Raw genomic sequence first — 21,141 nt, forward strand, 5'->3', positions numbered from 1 at the left:
GAGTACATTTTTGGCTGGATAATTATAAATTCGGGGAGGTACAGCAATACAGTGGGTTGCGTATAGCTCCAGGATTCCCAGTTTGATCCTTAGATGGGTTACTGTTTGTGTGGAGTTTTGCTGTTCTTTCTGTGTTCACATGGCTTTTAAAACCTCTCACGTTCCAAAAACATGCTGGTTGATGGAATGGATAAACTAAATTGCTCTTAGATGTGAATGAGTGTGTTGAATGCATAGGTGGATGGTAAACCACAATGGACTGGCATTGCATGCAAAGTGAATTCTCATGCTTTGCACCAGACTCTGGATCTAGTGGAATAAAGCACTTACTGAAGATGAGTTCATTCACCGAAGAATGAATGAAGAATTCTCATATGTCATATAAATCACGTTAGTATATTTTATCAGGATATTTTTTCTAGCAAGGCATTTAATCAGCCTATTTTCTGTATTTGTATCAGTGCATTTTATTGGAAACTCCCTTATTAATGACAATCTCTCTGTGTGACCCTGTGACCTAGAAGTACACCTGGATTTCTAGCATCACTGGACTGAAATTACATTTCAGTACTAATGTCATGTCAATTGTGAAGCATATAAGAATTATATTGTTAATAATTATACATTGTTTTTCTCATGAAAGGCCACAGTGAAACCAGGAACATCTCAGACAACAATAAAATGTGCACTTTCAATTTTTTTTCATAGCCATCTTCCCCGCCATCTTGTTTGATTGGCAGCTAATGGTTGGCGGAATACATGCCGAAGTACCCTTGGGCAAGACACAGAACCCCAAATTGCTCTCAATGGCAGGCTAGTGATCTACATGTGTGTGTGAATGTGTGTTTGAATTGGTGAAGTGAGAGACAGTGTAAAATGCTTTGTGGAACCGCTAAGTTTAAAAGGTGCTATATAAGTGCAGACCATTTACCATTTAGCTTGCTGCCAGCAAGCCGATGGGGGCAGTGTGATGCTCTGGGCAATGTTCTCCTGGGAAACCTTGGGTCCTGGCATTCATATGGATGTTACATTGACACATACCACTTACCTAAACATTGCTGCAAACCAAGTACACCTCTTCATAGCAAAAATTGTTCAGGAATGGTTTGAGGAACATGACAAAAGTCCTAGGTATTGACTTGGCCTCCAAATTCCCCAGATCTCAATCTGATCAAGCATCTGTGGGATATGCTGGACCTTGCAACTTACAGGACTTAAAGTAGTTTTAATGTTACGGTGTATAATATTGCATATAATAATATTTGTATTAAAATATATATCTTTTTATATGGACATGGTGGCTTAGTGGTTAGGACATTTGACTCACACTTTCTGGGTTGGGGGTTTGATTCCTGCTGTGGCCCTGTGTGTGCGGAGTTTGCATGTTCTCCACGTGCTGTAGGGGTTTCCTCCAGGTACTCCGGTTTCCTCCTCAAGCCAAAGACATGCATGGTAGGCTGATTGGCATGTCCAACGTGTCCGTAGTGTATGAATGGGAGTGTGAATGTGTATATGATTGTGCCCTGTGATGGATTGGCACCCTGTCCAGGGTGTACCCTGCCTTGTGCCCAATGCTTCCTGGGACCCATTAGGATAAGCGGTATAGAAAATGGATGGATGGATGGATCTTTTTATATTTTGTTCTCATCTGTGAAAAAACACAAGTAGAAATTCTTATAATATGTAAAATATAAGAGCATTTAATTTTTTTAAAAATTTGGTTCAGTTTGCATTATACAGTAAATATAAACTGTACAGAATACTCCTACTTTAGAAAATTCATATAAAACTTCTGCATAGAAAATTCGCTCGTTTAAAACAAACAAACAAACAAAACCCAAGTTAAAATATGAAAAAAGACACACTAACATCTACTTAAAGCATTTTCTTTATATAGGTGATCATGGATGGGTGAAATGATTGTAAAACTGCAAAAACAATATTTATATAAAAAAAGGGACTCTGTTACAAAACCATCCCTGAGTTTCAAATAAAGTCTTCAACAAATGCTCGTCACCTTCCCCTCACAAATTCACATCTGATTGTGTTTAGCTAACATGCTGGCAAATACATGCTAGCCTTTACTTTTAATTGCACAGTATAATAGTTTACTTAATATCAGCTAGAAAACTTGGCTGGATAGGTTAACGTCAGAGGTAGCATTAACATTAGCTAAGCTACCTAGTTACCTGACTAATATTTTGGAGCACAGGGGTAGATTAACACCATCATCTTGAGCTAAACCAAATCACTGCACATGATAAACTGAGCGACAAAGAGAGAGCGAGTCGGGGGGCAGAGTTAAGCTCAGGGGGACAGTCGGTGTAGGGATGGAGGCAGGCGGCATATGCCATCACGTGAGCGATGTAATGTTGCTCTTTAACTCCATGGAAAAGATGTGCCATTGGGCCTTTAGCGTAAATCGCCACATCTTCGCCTCCATGAGTCTCAGCGTCTAATGGCACAGCAGCCTGTTGCATGTATTCCTCATCGACTACAGAGAGAAAAAAAGGGACACAAAGATTAATACACACAATACACACGCTTAACACTTAATACCTTTCCTAACATGATTCTCACACATGTGCTAGCCAATCAGAACGCACTGATAATAAAATAACAGTAATTCTGTAGTGATTTAAAATTGTCCTAAATCTTGACCCAAAACCTTCCTCAGCAACATTGCTATATTCAGACTAATTTAGGTACTATACAGATGAGATTATTTTCCAGACAACTCTAGAGTAGCTTCTGCCCAGTTATGCAAATGTTAACACTTTATTTGAAAGGGGAACCTACATTGGGTGTTCATAACACTTTCCTTTTCATTTTATTTTTTTCAAATCTTTCATGAAGCATCACTGCAAGATTTGTAAATGGCTTGAGTCAAAACTCATGAGGTGAAGTTGGAGGTTTTATGTAATTTTGTCTTTAAAAGGAAGAGAAAAAGGGAAAAACACACAATTACCATTAAAGAGACTGCACTATCCATGCCATGATTTTTAAAAATCTTATCTTGGAATTCATTGTTTTGTTTTTAATAACTCTATCAATTGTTGACTTTTGGGATGCTATATGTGTTTTATCTTTTAGTGTTGTTTGAGAATAATTTGACTGTTTGAGTTGACTCTTTTAGGAGCACTTTGGGTGCTGATGTTAGTTGACAGTATTATCCTGCTGAAAATTGTTTAGTATTCTGTACTCATTATTTTCTAATGCCATTAATCACACACAGTGCAATGACGTGACAAAGTGCATCCAGTAAATCTTATCAACTTCTGAGGTGTTTGGCAATGCATAATAATTCAGCTTCAATTGTAACCAGAGTCAGTGATAGCCGGGTTATATGCTGCTTGTTGCAATAATGCAATAATGTGCATACACTAATGTGAAGTGAAAAGTTATCAGGATGAAATGGGAATCTTTGAATTTTACTTCTGAAGAAAGTTAAGTGCAAATAATACATCAGCACATTAATGTTAATGCATGAATGTACATTACCTTGTACAAGTGTTTGTTGTGATAAAGCTGTTACAGAAAGAATTCCTTGGTCATCAGGAAAAAATCAGTGGCCTCAGATCGCTTTATATTTGACTGGCAGCCCATTGTAGCACCACTGGTACCAAACAAGTTATCAGAAATTCTGGACCAAAGTCTCAGAATGTGATCATCTAACAACTCACTAAAGGCAGAATTCCATCATTTAATTGCATCCAAGGACAATCCTATGATAACTGATATCACACAGTCTGAGTCTGACTAAAGTCTGAGATTTTATTGCCATAATCACATATCATCTGACTCGCAATAAATTGATAAAACCTCTGTTTTTGAAATTGGGGTTGTAAAGTAAAGAGGCTTTTACTGCATTTGAAAAAGTTAATCTTTAGCATCTCACTGTTTTTAAAGTGATTTATAACAAACACCATGTAAAGTAATTAAAAGGTAAGATGTAATTGAACAATTTAATTGATAGGCAAAACAAACAAACAAACAAACTAAAATCTGGCAGTAGGCTGTTTGAGAACCAAATGAGTCGACTCTTATTGGTGAGCTGAGTTGATTGTTTTGACTTACTGAAAAGAGCTGGAATTCCCATCAACACTATAATCAACTTCTTACAAAATAATGGAATTAAACCCTCTTTAAGAGAAGTGCTAGTGATACATGTACATTGCAAACTGTTACAAAACAACATTCCAATACAACTTTATAACACTTTTATGAACAGTGGCAGCTTGTCTATGTAGTATCAGGTGATACAGAGCCCCACCATATATATCAACCATTCAACAAAGGCTAATTTCTATAAACTCCATGGAAATGGCTAGAATCATAGAAACAATGATTTTTAAAATGTTTACAGATTTAAGCTGATGCACCTTTGACTTGCTTGCCTTTTGAGATGTTGCACAATCGTGGTGCAGTGTGGTCACTGCCAGATTTAGCCCCATGGAGTAATTATTGTACCTCGTGGTCAAAAATAGGAACTGCAACAATAGAAAATAGAGGCCCAATGAGGAAGGAATCATGCTGCCCCACACTTAGGGAAGGAGCAGTGAATAGAACAGTTAATGATTGCCAGGATTTACTTTTTATACGTCAAACTGAGCCAGTTTAGATCAGGTTTTATAGCAAATTCTCTGAATAAAATCTAATACATTTCTGCAAACAAAAAAAAATGTAAGTAGAGACTATGTGTGTATGATGTGCAGAACCATTTCTAATGTAAAATATATTGCAAAGATTAGGAGAGGGAAGGAAAAATTATGGAGTGGATACATCAGAAATGGGAGTCTTATGGAGTCTGTATATCAGAGATGTGTGCACACCATGGTGAGCTTGTTTCCCACACAAAGACTGGAAAAAGAAATGTCTCTATTTTCCAATACCTGAATGTTTTGTTTTTGGGCTAGTTTCAGGTCTTTTGTGTACTTCTGGAGATTTAGTTAATTTAGACAACCCTGTTTAATGATATCAGCTCTTCCGTGTGCACCATGCTGGTGATGGGAAACACAGGTTAACCTATATATATATATATATTGCAGATCAGGTTTATTGTCAAAATTTACAGACTTTCAGCTGTTTGCATTGAAAAAGGCAAACAAAAGCAATTGAAATAGTTAAACACAATGAAATCAAGTGGTTCCCCCAAATTCGACTGAAAATGCAACTTATAATGACTTCTCCAGATTCAAAATTATTCAAGCCCCTGAATAGAATCCCTCACAACAGCACAAATCTGCAAAACAGCACACCTAATCCAACTAATCAAGGACTTCATTAGTTGTACCAGGTGTGCTTGAGCTGGAGCACATGTAATACCTGAACTGGCTTGGGGCAGAAAATATATTAAACACGTTGGACAGGGCAGAAAAAGGAAGCTATCAATGGCTGCAACCAGATTTCTGAGAAGGCAGGTTGTGAAAAACCCTTGAGTGACTGCACAAGACCTGTAGCAACACTTGGTGGCAACAGGCACTGAGGTTTCAGTGAGCATAGTAAGACGCGTACTAAATGCAGAAGGGTTCCATGACAGAACTCCAAGATGTACACCACTACTGACCCAAAGTTAATTGTTCCAATCTGGTTCTGTAAGAAATCCAATATGGATAGTTTTCATTTTTAGTTTTATTCTAATAGTGTTAACATTAATGTCTCACACAGACACTTACAGTAATCCACCGCTGACACGTTCGCTCTTGTCCCGTTTACATGCACATATCCGGGCCCGTTAGCATACAGAATACTAGTAAATGGAAGTCTGTCATCTGCATTCTTCGGTGCCAGACCTTAGCAAAAAAATCACAAAAACCCACATGATCACAACAACATTCCTGTTTCTTACAAATGTAAATATCAGCACTAATCTGAACTACGCACCAAAAATAGGGTTCCCCCGTGGTGTGCTCCCGCCAAATGTGAAAACGTGTGAGTGATCTGCAGTGACGATGGTGAGAGTTTCAGACTCTTCGGTGAGCTGAGATGCTCGACGAACTGCTCGGTCGAACGTCACTGTCTCTGTTAGCGCCAGTTTAGCGATGCCAGCGTGGTGGCCATGATCGATCCTGCCCCTTACAGATGAAATAAACAATTCATAATTATAATCACAAATATTGTAACAATTTGATCAAACTTTATTGGGAAAAATAGCGTGGCAAAAATGTCTACTCTCTAAAACATAACAGAAGATATTTAAAATCATACACACTTTTAGAAATGCAATAATATTATATTTTTCACTTAAAATTATTTATATTAAAAAAATTATGAAATGTCACAACATAAAAAGATGTACATTGCTTACATGGTACATTTACACACTATTTATTTTGGACACAACATTAATTTGAGTAATTTTATATAAAACTACTCATCTTCCACAAAAAGGAAAAATCCATTTGGGTTCTTCTTGAGGATCTGAATGGCTTTCTCAGTCATGTCCACGATGGAGGGATCACTTGTCCGGTTCCTGAACACCTCAAACTTCATGTCCTTTGGTTCAAACAGCCCTGAGAGAAACACCGATTAGGGATTAGATGGGCATATCAAACTAGAATATCAGGCTGACCACATCTTCATAAAAATATTGAATATTTAACCATAAAACCTGAAAATCATAAAATGCTAAAATTTGTAATTGAAAAATAAAAACAGCCTAAACTATTTAACCATAAAACATAAATAATCTATAAAATAATATCACACAAAAATATTGAATAATTAACCATAATATAAAAAAATCTATAAAAATTGCATATAGAATATTAATCATAAAAACGTTAAATCTATAAATATTACATAAATTTTATATATCATCAATCATAAATATTTTTGAAAACGGCAAACATTTAACATTTGTAATAGACAACTTAGGAACTGCATTAAGGGTTTTAAAATGTGACAATTCTTAGCTAAAACAGAAACTGAACTTCAGGACACACTGGATTGAAAACTGAGAAAAAACAAAAATAAACACACACACACGCACACACACACACACACACACACACACATATATATATATATATATATATATATATATATATATATATATATATATATATATATATATATATGTGTGTGTATGTGTATATATATATATATATATATATATATATATATATATATATATATATATATATATATATATATATATATATGACAAGCCAAAAAATTAAATGGTGTGGGGGTAAAGTAAAGTCACATTACCCATCAGACAGTCTGTAGTGTTCACATCCACTGCATTAAACTGCTCTTTATTCCAAACAAAATGAACGCTTCTGTCCTGAAGAACATGAAAGAAACATGGCAAAGGAAACATTATATTTATGTTTCATTTTTCATGTGCATTTTCTAGAACTGAAGTAATAGTGAAATTTTAAATGTACTTATAAAACTGTAATGTACAATATTGCCATTCAGTGGATCTCTAGTTTGTGGTCTAGAGTTGCGGAGAGCGGAGATGCTCAGCCCGTCCCCTTTTTCTTAACCCTTGTAACTCTAGGAATACTTAATTAAATCCATGAAGACTTACATCTTTATTTCAATTGTAATTCATGTTGCAGGTAGAAGCAACATGAAGCAACATTACACATTATTTTTAGCCCTGACATGTTTGTATAAATAAAGTGCCTTTTGTTTAATACTGACTATTTATTTAACTTATTCCACCATAAAACCCCTTACTTCCCCTAAACACTGCTGATTTTAACCTAAACCCACTTTTCACATTCTTGTTGTGTAATTTACCTTTTGCTTATCTAGCCATGCCTCAATCAAGTTCCTCTTGTCCTCACGGTCACCTTTCCTTGATGATGAAGATGGATATTCTGGATCCGGAGTGCCCTTAGGTGTCATGTACATCCGTCCACCTCCGAGTATAACCTAAAACACACAGAGAGTGAAGAAAAAACATGAAAACATTTCATTAATGATTAAAATCTGGTATTAATGTGTTAATATTCACCTCACCTTACAAAGTATTCATTATTCATTATTAAATGATGTGGTAACCAGTTATTCATGTATAAAACATGCTTATAAGCAATTAGTATGCTATCGGTATATAATTAGTAACTATATTTAGCATGCATAAATAAAGACTTTATTTTTATATTATTTATTTAATTCCACTAATAATTTGTAACACCTTTATTACAAGTTATTACTAATCACTATTAGCTGTGTACTAGCTATTTATAAAGTATTCGTAGTGCCTTGATCTAAAACAAGCACTATTAAGCCTTATTTATGCTATAATGTGCTAAAAATGTATAATCCTTCAAGGGTTTGTTGGATAATTAAGGGCTCTTAGCTTCCAGAAGGGGTCGAAACACTTAAAGATTACATATTAAAATGAATACCACGTTTATAGTGTGAATAAGGCATAATAGTGCTTGTTATAATGAACACCTTCTGACCCATCCGAATCAAGCATTCAACCACGCTGTGATATGAAATAAAATAATCAAATTCATGGTGGTAACAGTAACCCCGCCATTTCAAACCACCCCATTGTTGATTATTTTATTATAAAAGCACCAAATATGTTGCATATTTCTTAAACATTAGCATGCAGGAGGAATCAGTGATGTGTATGTGTGAGGTATCAGTCTTACATCAATGTCAGTGTTGGTGATAAGTTGAGTGGAAATGTCCACACAGCCGTCTTGTTGGGCTTCAGGTGGTAAATCAGAATCACTGTACCAGCTACGGCTCACGGAGTGGGCATACGCCGCTGCCGGAGATGCATGCTGGACTCGAGTGGTGGTCACAATGCCAACTGATTTACCTACACACACACACACACACACACACACACACACACACACACACACACACACACACACACACACATTAAAGCACAATAAATTTTATGCAAGAAATGCAAATAAAAAGGTGTTAAACACAAGTCATTGTCCCTCCATATTTGATTTGGTACAGGTTTTACACCCTGGATGCCCGGGAATGCAGGCTGTGAGAGCGCAGGATCCTTAGCTGCTAGACCAACCATAAAAGTTACACTAAAGGGTTCATTGACTTGTCCCTTTAGGGGAACACATGAATGTTCTAGGTAGAACCATACAATAGGTTTTCAAAAAAGGTTACTGCAAGAAGCTAGACCCATCCATCTAGAAAAACCATTTGGGAACCCTTTATTTTTATATTTTATTTTATTTTTTTTTAAATAAGGAAGTTCCCTCTGGGGGAACTCTCAAAGGTTCTCTGTAAAACCAAAATCAAAGTGTTTTCTTACCAGTTTTAAGTAGAAACTCTTTTTTGGAAGCTGTGAACCATTAAAAAAACCCCCTGAAGAACATGTCAGGAGTTAGCAATCAGGGTACTTGGTAGGCTTATTTAAGGGTTCTTTAAGAGTTTACTGAACTATTGATAATTAATGGCAAATGTTCCAAACACTTTCTGACGGTTCTACATAAAACACGGTTCTACATAAAACCTAGAAGGACAACTGAAAAATCATTAAGGGGTCTAATTTTTTTTAAAAGAGTGTATTCTAGTTTAAGGGATTTTAGATAGACATCAGATATGATCAGCAAGTGGCGGTGCTTACAACACCTTCTTATTAACTTTTATATATTTTATTGTTCTGTGTACTGCTTCTTTTGTGTACAGCTCTTTCAGAGGCTGCTTTTAAAGGCACTTTATAAAATAAAGTTTATTATTATTATTATTATTATTATTATTATTATTATTACAACATTCTTCAGGAACACCATATGCAAGGTCTCCTTCTCCCATGATACTTTTAGCTTCTCTAAAGAGCACACACAGTGAATTTATTTAATAAACATATGATATAAAAGAACATTTTCCTGTTTACTGGGAAACTCTCGAGGCACAGTGAAGTTATTCTCTACGTAGTGCTGAATCTGCGTATTTGGGCATGTTTCACACTTGTTCAAACACACACATAGGCCACCCTGAGGGACTGTACACATACACACAGACCTCACACACACACGAACGCACGAGCACACACACACACACACACATACACACACACAGTGTTTTTGTGGCTATACTTACTGTGCAGGAATGGAAGGAATTATGAAATAACAGTGTGGTGCTGGTAGCTGGCAGGTTTGAAGACTTAATGTTAGGAAAGTGTGTGTGTGTGTGTGTGTGTGTGTGTGTGTGTGTGTGTGTGTGTGTGTGTGTGTGTGTTTGTTTGCGAGTGATTAGAGGACTCAGATTCTTTTCCCAGTAAAAGTGTATCTGGTATCTGTATAGAGCTGATTAAAGCACAGAATGCAGGCACTACACTTATTATTTAGGACACAATCAAAAGATAAAGGACTTTCCAGGGCAAATTGTTAATCATTGCTTATCAGTACTTATCTACACATTCATCTGTCCTATAGCTAACGAGCCATAAAGATGGGATGTAAACACACATCATTATGTGAGCTTTGCCCTCCAACATCTACTCTGTTACTGGTACTGATTTCACATTAATTATAAACAGGAACTCGTGATAACAGTTTTTTCTAACAAGTTAAAGTTACAGTTGAGTCCTACTGATATGTAATTAATCCCACTCACTCTAGCCCCTCCCCTCATTCTAACCCTGCCTATCACTCTAACCCCACCCCTCACTAAACCTACCTTTCACTATAACCCCAACCATTACTCTAAACCCTTCCCTCACTCTAACCCCACCCCTCACTAAACCCATCTTTCACTAAAACCCCACCAATTACGGTAAACCCCTTCCCTCACTAAACCCACCTTTCACTATAACCCCACCTATTACTGTAAATCCCTTCCCTCACTCTAACCCCACTTCTTACTTAACCCACCTTTCACTATAACTCCACGCATTACTATAAACCCCTTCCCTCACTCTAACTCACCTTACTCTAACCCCGCCTTTCAGTCTAACCCTGCCCATCACATTAAATTCCCCTCCCCATCACTCTATCCCACTCCTCACTCTAACCACGAATCACTCTAAATCCAAACCTCATGCTAACCCTGTCCCTCATTCTAACTCACCTGTTAACCCTCACTCGAACCCAAATTTCAGTATCAGAGACATGATTTACATACTTATTTTCTCACTGATGTCAAATGTCACTGATGTCTAACCTGTCAAATACTATATTACAGTGTTACACAGGTTTTGTTTCCTAAAATAACATTAAACATTAAAATCTTAAGGAGAACCAATTCTTCGCTGCACCTCAACCTCTTCCACTTGCACAACATCGTGTTAGCGTATGTTAGCATACCTTGCAATTTAGCACGGTGCAGGACGGAGTAAACTTCATTTCCGAAGGTTGTGTTGCACTCGTAGGGGATGGCGGTCGCACTGAGACCCACAGTTTTAGAGTTCGCTTTAACACCACAGTGGTACGCTGTAGCTGTGCTTGCACTGTCCGCTACCTGCTTATCCACGCTGTATGTCTGCACGCGTCACAAACACAAACACGCTAACAGATCTCGATAAAATGTTTCTAGTAATAAAGGGGATTCAGTTTAACTGCAAACAATGTATGAAGGTAAAAAAGGAAAATCCATCCATCCATTTTCTATACTGCTTATCCTACACAGGGTTGCGGGGATCCTGGAGCCTATCCCAGGGAACTTGTGACAAAAGGCATGGGGCACCCTGGATGGTGTGAAAAGGAAAATTGTTGGGTAAAACTGAAATTTATGCTGAGATATTTCTTCATCTGCACATCTGCATGAGGCTGTTTTCAGTAAAAAATAGACACAAATACATGAAATAAACAACTCCATAATCATCATCATCATCAGCAGCAGCACTACTCCATCATCACTCCATGATCATCATATTTCCATTATCATCCTTGCTCCATCATCACTCCATCTCCATCACTCCATCATCATCATGCCATCTCCATCATCATCTTCATCATGATCATCATCATAATGGAGAAATGATGAGGATGATGATGGAGTGATGGTGATGGAGTGGTGATCATGCTGATGATTGAATGATGATTAAATGCTGATAATGGAGTGCTGGTGCTGCTGCTGATGGAGTGATGATGATGATTATGTAGATGATGATGATGGAATGAAGTTGGTGATAATGATAGAGTGATGATGATTGAGGACTGAAGCAAAGTGATGATGATGGAATGAAGATGATGATAATAAAAGATTGATGATAATGGAATGAAGATGATAATGAAGTTGTTAGTGTGATGATGATAATGATGGAATGACGATGATGATGATGATAATAATAATAATAATAATGGAGTTGTGATGATAGAGTGATGATAATTATGCTGTGATAATGGAGTAATTCTAAAATATTTATGATGATGGAGTGACGATGATAGAGTGATGATGTAGTTTTTGACCTTTGACAGAGCAAGGTAAGGAAATGTATCCAAGGCGAGGATAGTCTCCTCCCCTGATCCTCCATCCATCTGTCCTCTCAGGATTCGGGCAGCTGAGACAGTGGACACGCCCATTCCTGTGTGACAAATTGATGAGACAATGATGATAAGTATCTATATACTATTATATAGATAAGTATCTATATAAGAACCTATATGCTAATATATGATTATTATTTGAGTTATTCAGTTTTAAAATTTAAATCTAAACAGTTAATTTGTTATGTGCATATCTTTTGAATGACCAAATTGTTTGCACATAAACACAAACACTAAAGCAGGGAAACACTCTGATGTATACATGTACAATAATAATAACTAATCATTATTTATATGACTTAAATACCCTTGCAAAAAAAAAAATCCATGAGGTTTGACAAAAGCCCTAGCTGGGAAAGGGTCGCATTTTAGGTAGAAGCCCCTCGCTAGGCAAAAGTCTGTGTCTAGGCAAAGCTCACAGTGGCAGAATCCCAGATTGACAAGAAGCCTCATGTTGGGCAGAAGCCCCTGGGTGGGCACAAAGCCCCTGGCTGGTCAGAAACCCCTGGTTGGAGAGAAGCCAGTGGCTTGACAAAGCCCCACATTTGGCAGATGACCCTAATTGGGCAGAAGCCACTGGTTGGTAACAACTCCATATTGGTCAAGGTCCCATGGAGGCCAAAAGCCCCTGGTTGGAAAGCCCTACATTGGACAGATGCCTCTCACTCTGCAGAAACACTTGGATGGATAGAAGCCCATGGTTAGGAAAGCCTTGTGCAGATTCCTGTTTTTGGGTAGATGCCTAATGTTGGACAAAAGCATCATGCTGGGAAAAGCACCATTATGGGCAGAATTCCCTAGCTAGACAAAGTTCCATATTGGACAAAGTCTATGTGGGGCAGAAGCTTCCTGCTGGGAAAAGCCCCATGATGAGCAGAAGCTCCTGGTTGGTGCAAAGAATAATAGGCAGAAGCTTCATGTTGCACAAAAGCCCCATGCCAGGCAGAAAGCTGGGCAAAGCCCCTACCTCAGTTGATGTCTGTCTTTGTCAGCCAATCAGCAACAGTTGGGTCAGAGCTTCCAGTCATGAATCGATTTAGCTACATTTGATATAAAAGAATTTACAGGCTTTCAGTCTGAGCCCTCCCCTTGTTCTAACTCTGCCTCTTAGCCTAACTTTAAACATTGTTACTCACCATCACCGAGGAAGAGGATGATGTTTTTGGCTCTGTGAGTCATTGGCTGGAGTTTAAGTGCATCATCCAGAGTTTTCTTTGCTTGTTCATTCCAGTATGTAGGATCAGCTTCCCAAAGAGCTGTTCATGAGAAGAGCAAAAATCAAAAAACAAAACAAACAAACAAACAAAAAAAAACCCATCAAAAACAAAACATATCATCTAACAGATTCGACATGTATCTGGTAGAGCTGGGGTCTGTGTCTTATTTACAGAGAGCACTATGAAGTGCCCAGACACAACCTGAACAAACAGACACACACACACACACACACAGACCAGATAACAATGACAATTAACAATAATAATAATTAGTAAATGTTAATAACATCATTTAGTCTAATATTTAATATTCAAGTAATGAATAAAACATTTTGTGTACTGTGGTTATAGTAAAATATTCAACACTGGAGTGAAAAGTGAAAATTTTTGACAGCTAATACCAATGTTACGAAACGGGAGGAGAGGCAGAAGCAGGTGCAGGTCAACGTCTTTATTTTCAAAACAGCAGTCAAAATACAGGACACTCGGTCTACACTGGACAAGATTAACGAGGTTAAACATAGAACTGAAGTCAAGGCATGGAACAAGAGCAGGACACTAAAATAAGATCGCTTAGCATGTGTAACACATTCCCCATTACATTCAGTTGTACGAATAATACTACACGAAGTACAAAGTAACACGAGGGCTTTAAATAGCAAACATAATCAAGCTGGAACACAGACAGCTGGGGCAAATAAAGACGCACCCTCGAACATCAACCAATGCTTAAACAGAAGGAGGACCAAAACCAAAACAAAGACACGTGTCCATATGCCACAGTTCAGTCTTGTGCACGCGCGCTCTCTACAGCCGCTTGTGCATGTCGATGCCGCAGTGCCATCTGCTGGCAGGAGCGTAACAACTAATTACTTGCTTAATTACGATTCTGCAACACACCTGTGTGAAACTTGCAGAATTATTCAATCAGCAGTCAGTTCTTATCCATCCATAATAGATGCCACCTTGGAGTTGCTATTTGCAAGCATGGAGCAAAGAGGCCAAAGGCATGTATTTGTAAGGAGAGGCCATCTGGCAGAGGGGCCAGAGGAAGAGGAGTTCACATGCATAATGGAGGAGCCACAGCAAGAGAAGGAAATGGAGCTCAAGTTTCAAATGAAATTTGGGCAACATCTATCGACCATGACGTCAATCATGGCTTGTCCATCAGAGAGGCTGGACAGAGGGTCCAGCCCAATCTGGGTTGGAGTACTGTAGCATCTATAGTCAGAATGTTTTGGAACGAGAATAGGTAAATCACAGTGCTAGACCATTCCAAATTTACCATATTGCTCTGTTGCCAGAATGAACAGTGTTTGCAATCATGCAGTTGTTTCATCAATCCAATTTTTGTGACTGTCATAATGTCAATTTTGACATGCCTTTTGTATTTACTTTATAGAATCCACAGACTACTGGAGGCAGATGAAAGATCTTTAGTGCTGGCAAAAATTACAATCAGACTATTGTATGAGTCCTTAAACAAAATCATGTCAGAATGTAGCAGCTGTACCGAGTTTCATTCCAAAGAAACTCTAACTTACTGAAGGAGGTAAGACTCCAGTATGTGCAGGTAATGATTTGATATTATAATTCCTTGCCATACCATATAGTTACATGCAACTGGAATAATTTGCTTTATGAATCTGCTTCTTTCTTAGAGAATAATGGAGCTTGAAGGTGAAGTGGCATACCACGCATTCATTTATGTGGATGAAGCCAGTTTCAGCCTTTCTAAAGTGAGGAGATGCAGGAGGAACATCATTGGGTAGATGGACACTGTTACAGTACCAGGTCAGAGGGGCATTAATATCAACATGTGTGTTGTCATCTCCAATGATGATGCTCTTTGACAAGATACCAACTGTCAGCCAATACAATACAGAGTGTCTCATCATATTTCTGCATGCACTGAATGAAAGACTGGTTCCACCTGAAGATAGAGGGCTGTTGAGGCCTGACATGACTCTGTATGTCATCATTTGGGACAGTGTTGCCTTCCACCACTCTCACCCTGTGAATGAGTGGTTTGCAGCACACTCCTGTATGATGATGCAATTCCTCCCTGCATACCAGGGACGTGCACGGGGGAGGAGGGGTGTCTATGTGGTCTGAGCCACTGCCCGTTTGCCCTCACAGGCTGACGTGCCCCTCTGGCAGACAGAACAGCACTATAGGCTGTGAGCGGAGTGGAGAGGAGAGGATTTCCTATCCTGGCTAAGAGCATTCTATAATCACTCCGGTAAAGATCCACTCTGTGGTTGCCATTTCCTGCTCACTCCCCAGCTGCGCTCACTCTTTGTGTGCTCTCTTTGCGGACCTCACTGGAGACGACGGATATTAGTTTTGCATTACAATCCACATTACAGTCAATGATTGAGCCGTGAAAGTAGTAATTTGGTAGTTTGTTTTTGTATTGCTGATGATGTTTTGCTTTTGATCCTGGTCTACCAATAGTGCTAACAAGTATGTTATATCAGCATTCTTGGAAATCTGCTTGTCTAATCAAATTAGTGGACCCGATCTGATCTGATATTAAGAACACCAAATTCGCTGTTGTTGGTGCACTTTGTAGGCAATGCATTCACAAAAATGAATACAGAGACAGAGAAAAAGAGCAAAGGGAGGCTGCTAAAGGCAGTGCAACAATACAGAGCTGGATTCAAAGCATCAGCAAGCCAGCAGGTAAATTATTATATAGAATATTTAACAAAACGTTCCTCACACTGTAACTCCTGTAAAGTATATTTCCCATCATAATCATTTGTCTAAATTTGTAGTAATCTATAACATATAGCATATTTAGAATATTTTATGAAAACCATATTAATACTGGTATACAGAATTTAAATAAATATATACTATAAATATTCTAAATGAGTTGTATCTTAGCAGAATATGAATATATACTGTATGAGAGTAAAGTAAATTTACTTTATTGTAAAAGGTCTGTTATTCTCTATATTAATATGATGACACTGTCTCAGAGTCAACTCAAAAGAGTCAAAGTGAAGGTCTTGGCACTGAGCCAGAGACAGATGAAACCTGTGAAACGAACAGGCAAAGACGAACTTGTAAATAGTTTCTATTATTATCAGCTATTAATTCTCTCAAAAGTCATCTCTTCATCAAGTCTTCTCATTTATTCTGATATTTATAACAATAATTTGTTGTTAGAAGCTCATCATCCCGTCACGTCTTTTAATCCCCAATAAGTGCAGAGGACTGCCAGGGATGGACATGCCATGCAAGGGTTTTCCCTTGGTGTATTACAAAGGAAAACATAAAATGTGATTTGACTTTTTGTTATTTATTTATTTCTTTATTTTTACAGTATTTCAGCAGGGCATCTAAAAAAAAAGTATAAAAGTGCAGAGTGCAGTAGTGTTTCTTATCTGTTAAAATCACCTTTGGAGAAAATCATACTGTTCCTGCTGTGATATGCTTGCTTGCCTTTTTTTTGGCAGCACTATCATGTAAAATTCAACAAATGGCACAGGCACAAATGAAGATTGAACAGATTCACAATGATAGCTGTATTCTGTATTTTGCTTTCCACTCTGTAATGATCGATTGAAGGAACATATTTGACTGCAATTTGACATTTGACTACAATGCAGTTTGATGGAAACATTTGCTTTTGTTGCATGTTTTTAATATCAGAGATGCTTTTATAGATTATTAATCAACACATTCTGACCAATCAGAATCCAGAATTAAGAAGTGCTGTGATGTAAAAGCTAATATAATATAATAATATAATTCATTAATCATTGATATTATTAATCATTAATAGGCATTAATAATAGTTTAATTATTGAGAATAAGGAGTATGTATGCTCACTGATGCTGGTGTTAAGGAGGAGAAGCATGAGAAGGCGTGTGATGGGAGATAAACACATCCTGTCACACACACAAACACACACACACACACACACACACACACACACACACACACACACACACACACACACACACACAACCTGTGCTTCTCCTTTTTACCCTGAGAATGAGCTTGCAGCAGTGTTTAGACCCTCACTTCATTCCCACAAGTGTGACTTTGTGTTTTAGCAGTTTCCTTGTCCTCTCTTTACTGCCCCTCATTGCCGCCCCCTCCCCAGTCCCCCGTATCCCACAAAACACTGTGTTATTGGACCCCTTTCATGTGGTGCATATTTTGGCACACCACTGAATTCTTTGGAAAAATGACATTGATTCTGCTCCAGCATCGGCTCAGTTACAATATGTAGAATATACTCTTAGGAAAAGGGTTCTTTGTTTACTTCTTAGCCTCTTTAAAGGGTACTTTGTTGAACATTTTCAAAAAGTAAAGTAATAAATTATAAATGTCTAATTGTTAAGACTAGCTAGCTAACTAACTAACATGAGCTCACCAGAAAAAATGGCAGCTTTTCTCACTCGCTTTGGCACATTTTCCAAAAAGTACCACAACCAGTTACACTGTGAGTATATTTGTTATGACTGGTGGGAAGATTGTTTTCTGTGAAGGTACACAATCAGCATATGGATAAATGCATGTGAGAGTATGACTTAGTTAGAAAAAAAGGTCATCAGTTTTGATCAGTAAGACCTACTCAGTGCATCATATGATCAGTAAAAGATGACTGCGTGCATAAATCTGAATTCTGTGTGAAAGCACTGAGAAATGCTTATAACATTCTCACCAATTGACTAATTGGCTTGCAGAACTTCACACGGTGATTTGAGAATAGCGATTTTGATGATTTTGTCATTTGATGATTGTGCCAAAGCAACTGACTAAAACTGTAATAAACACAAGCTAACCTGGCAGGACTTTTTAATGACTTAATATGAGTTATAGTTATACTGTTTATTAAAACTCTTCAGTATTAACTAGTTGTAAGTGACTAAAAGACATTTTATCCAAATATACAGCTCTCTCTCTCTCACTGTGTCTCTCTGTCTATCTCCCTCTTTCACTGTATGTCTTTCTGTCTGTCTCTTTCCATATATTTTTCTGTCTCTCTCTATCTCCATCTCTCTGTCTGTCCCTCTCCGTCTCTGTCTCTCTCTTTCTCTGTCTCATTGATTCTCTGTCTATCTCTCTGTCTATTTTTCCTCTCAGCCTCCTTCTCTGTTTGTCTATCAATCTGTCTCTCTATTTGTGAGATATCTCTTTGAGATTCTGCATGTCTCTCTGTCTGTCTCTCACTCTCTTACCATCTTACCGAGTGTCTGTTTCTCTCTCACTCCCTGTCTGTCTCTCTGTGTTGAGCATCAGTGCTCTGACTAACTCCTCTAACCAGTATGCGTTTAAGTGGGAAATAAAAGTGAATTGCATTTTTCCTGCATGAGGTAGTGGAGGTTGAACACATCATAAAAAGAGAGAGAGAGAGAGAGAGAGAGAGAGAGAGAGAGAGAGAGTGTGAAGGAGTGAAGGGAAAGAAAAAAAAAACTTAAACAAACACAATAGTGGAAAAAATGGATGCGAAAACTTCAGTCAGCAGATATACGCATCATTAGACATCTTTATTAGCATTAAGAGATCTGCTACACTTGATCCTATAATGAATAGAGAGAAAAAAAGACAAAACACACACACACACACACACACACACACACACACACACACACACACACACACACACACACACTGGAAATCCAGCAGCTAATAAAAGTGAAATATGAGCTTCTCCCTCATTGAGGCCCCACATGGACAACTCCTGCACAGACACGCCCGCTTAGTGCACTTCTCTAACAAAATAACCGCTTTAACTCCACATTACTCTTTCTCTGTGTGTCTGTGTGCGTGTGTGTGTGTGTGTGTGTGTGGGGGGGGGGGGGGGGGGCATGTGTGAGTGTAAATCTCTTTGCTTTGTAAATGAATATTACTAGTGAATACAATGTAATGTTGTTCATAGATATCACAGACAACATGCTAGATACCCCAATAGATGGATACACAGCAGGAGAGAGGGACTAATAAATGGATAGAAAGACATACTGTTGCATAGACAGACAGACTTAGATAGATAGATATACACATAAACAGATAGGTAGAAAAACAGAAAGATAAAGATGGACAGACAAATAGACATATGGAGAAATAAATAAATAGATAAACAAAGACAGATAGAAAGGTAGACAGATAAACAGATTAAAGTAAAAAAAAAAATAGAAAGACAGAAAAAACAGAAAACAGGACCAATAGATAGATAGATAGATAGATAGATAAATAGAATGATGCAAAGACAATCACAAACTTACAGTAATATACAATCCAAACACACACACACACACACACACACACACACACACACACACACACACACACAGAAGATGATGTTATGATGTTCTTACCTGCAGTGTGAGCGTGAGTGTGATGGAGAAGTTGCAGAAGTTGCAGACAGATGGAGCTACACAGCAGGAGCAGGAGGTTGAGTTGCAGCTTCATCATGGCCTGATCTCCAAATAAACTCCACTCACTCCATCCAAACCAAACCCCCGTCTCCTCCTGTCCAGACTAAACCTCTGTCTCCTCCTGTCTCCTGTCTCCTCCTGTTCAAACCAAACCCCCGTCTCCTTCTGTCCAGACTAAACCTCTGTCTCCTCCTGTCCAAACCAAAGCTCAGTCTCCTCTGGTTTTCTCGCTTCTTCTGTCTTTTGTCTCCTCCTATCTTCTGTCTTCTTCTCCTGTCTTCTGCCGTCTACTGTCTCTGCCTGTCTTCTGTCTTCTTCTCCTGTCACCGCTTGTCCAAACTAAACCGTCTTCTGCTGTCTTCTCCCTTCTTCCCATGTCTGTCTTCTCTTTTCTTCTGTTTTCTCCTGTCTTCTCCTTGTTCCTCTTTCTCTACCTCAGAACTACAAGAAAAATCAAGCAAAAAAGGTTGGGTGAAGTAATTCCCCCATCCCATAGCAGTTGATTGACTGAATGCTGTAAATGCTGTCAATTGCTGAATGACTGAAGTTAGTGTGTATATGTGCGTGTGTGTGTGTGTGTGTGTGTGTGTGCGTGTAAAAGAAAGAAAAAGACTCATCAGCTTTAGCTTAGCCTGAGAAAAATGGAGAGACTGAGGTAGGGCAAGAGAGAGGAACAAAGTCAACATTTTTCCACCCAATTGGCATTACAATATATCCCTGGGCACACACACACACACACACATGCACCAACCATTCTTTTCATTACTCAATGAATAGGCTTCAGGGTTTGTGTGTACACTTTTAAATGACTGTTGACAGGTAATATATGAAGGTACATTCTTAGAAAAAAGGTTCTTCAAAGCTTCTTTGAGTAATGAAGTGTTTTGGAAAGGATTCTACTCAGACATCTTTCTGATTACTCTGTGTAAGGCTCTACATTTAAGGGTTCTTCCAGACAGACAACCTTTAATACTTTTTTGTTTTAGGATTAACATTTCTACATCAGAGAGTGAAGTCGTAAAGTGTGTGTATGTGTGTCTGTGTGTATGGTGTTTGTATGGTGAGTGTGTGTTTTCTTTGGCAAA

General features: G+C 38.1%; 1 protein-coding gene across 1 annotated transcript; it reads right to left on the reverse strand.

Moving 5' to 3' along the window:
- Positions 1–1,676: 1,676 nt before the first annotated feature.
- alpi.1 (alkaline phosphatase, intestinal, tandem duplicate 1) lies at positions 1,677–20,688 on the reverse strand. The gene is made up of 11 exons (XM_017477308.3): positions 19,997–20,688; positions 13,574–13,693; positions 12,360–12,475; positions 11,256–11,430; positions 8,622–8,794; positions 7,753–7,887; positions 7,213–7,288; positions 6,378–6,512; positions 5,884–6,075; positions 5,676–5,792; positions 1,677–2,494 (listed from the first exon to the last, which is right to left on the reverse strand). Exons 1-11 carry the CDS (start codon positions 20,091–20,093, stop codon positions 2,229–2,231), a joined length of 1,602 nt encoding a protein of 533 aa, XP_017332797.1. The 5' UTR covers positions 20,094–20,688; the 3' UTR covers positions 1,677–2,228.
- Between the last annotated feature and the right edge of the window lie 453 nt (positions 20,689–21,141).

This window comes from Ictalurus punctatus, chromosome 10, assembly GCF_001660625.3.
Source record: "Ictalurus punctatus breed USDA103 chromosome 10, Coco_2.0, whole genome shotgun sequence".
NCBI lineage: Eukaryota > Metazoa > Chordata > Actinopteri > Siluriformes > Ictaluridae > Ictalurus > Ictalurus punctatus.

Bases quoted from the DNA above. Each gene is read 5' to 3' on its own strand.
- alpi.1 (XM_017477308.3), bottom strand. From the start codon at position 20,093: ATGATGAAGCTGCAACTCAACCTCCTGCTCCTGCTGTGTAGCTCCATC. The intron at 13,694-19,996 runs GTAAGAACATCA...TCTCATGAACAG, and splicing joins CACTCACGCTCACACTGCAG to CTCTTTGGGAAGCTGATCCT. The intron at 12,476-13,573 runs GTGAGTAACAAT...TTTGTCACACAG, and splicing joins CATCCTCTTCCTCGGTGATG to GAATGGGCGTGTCCACTGTC.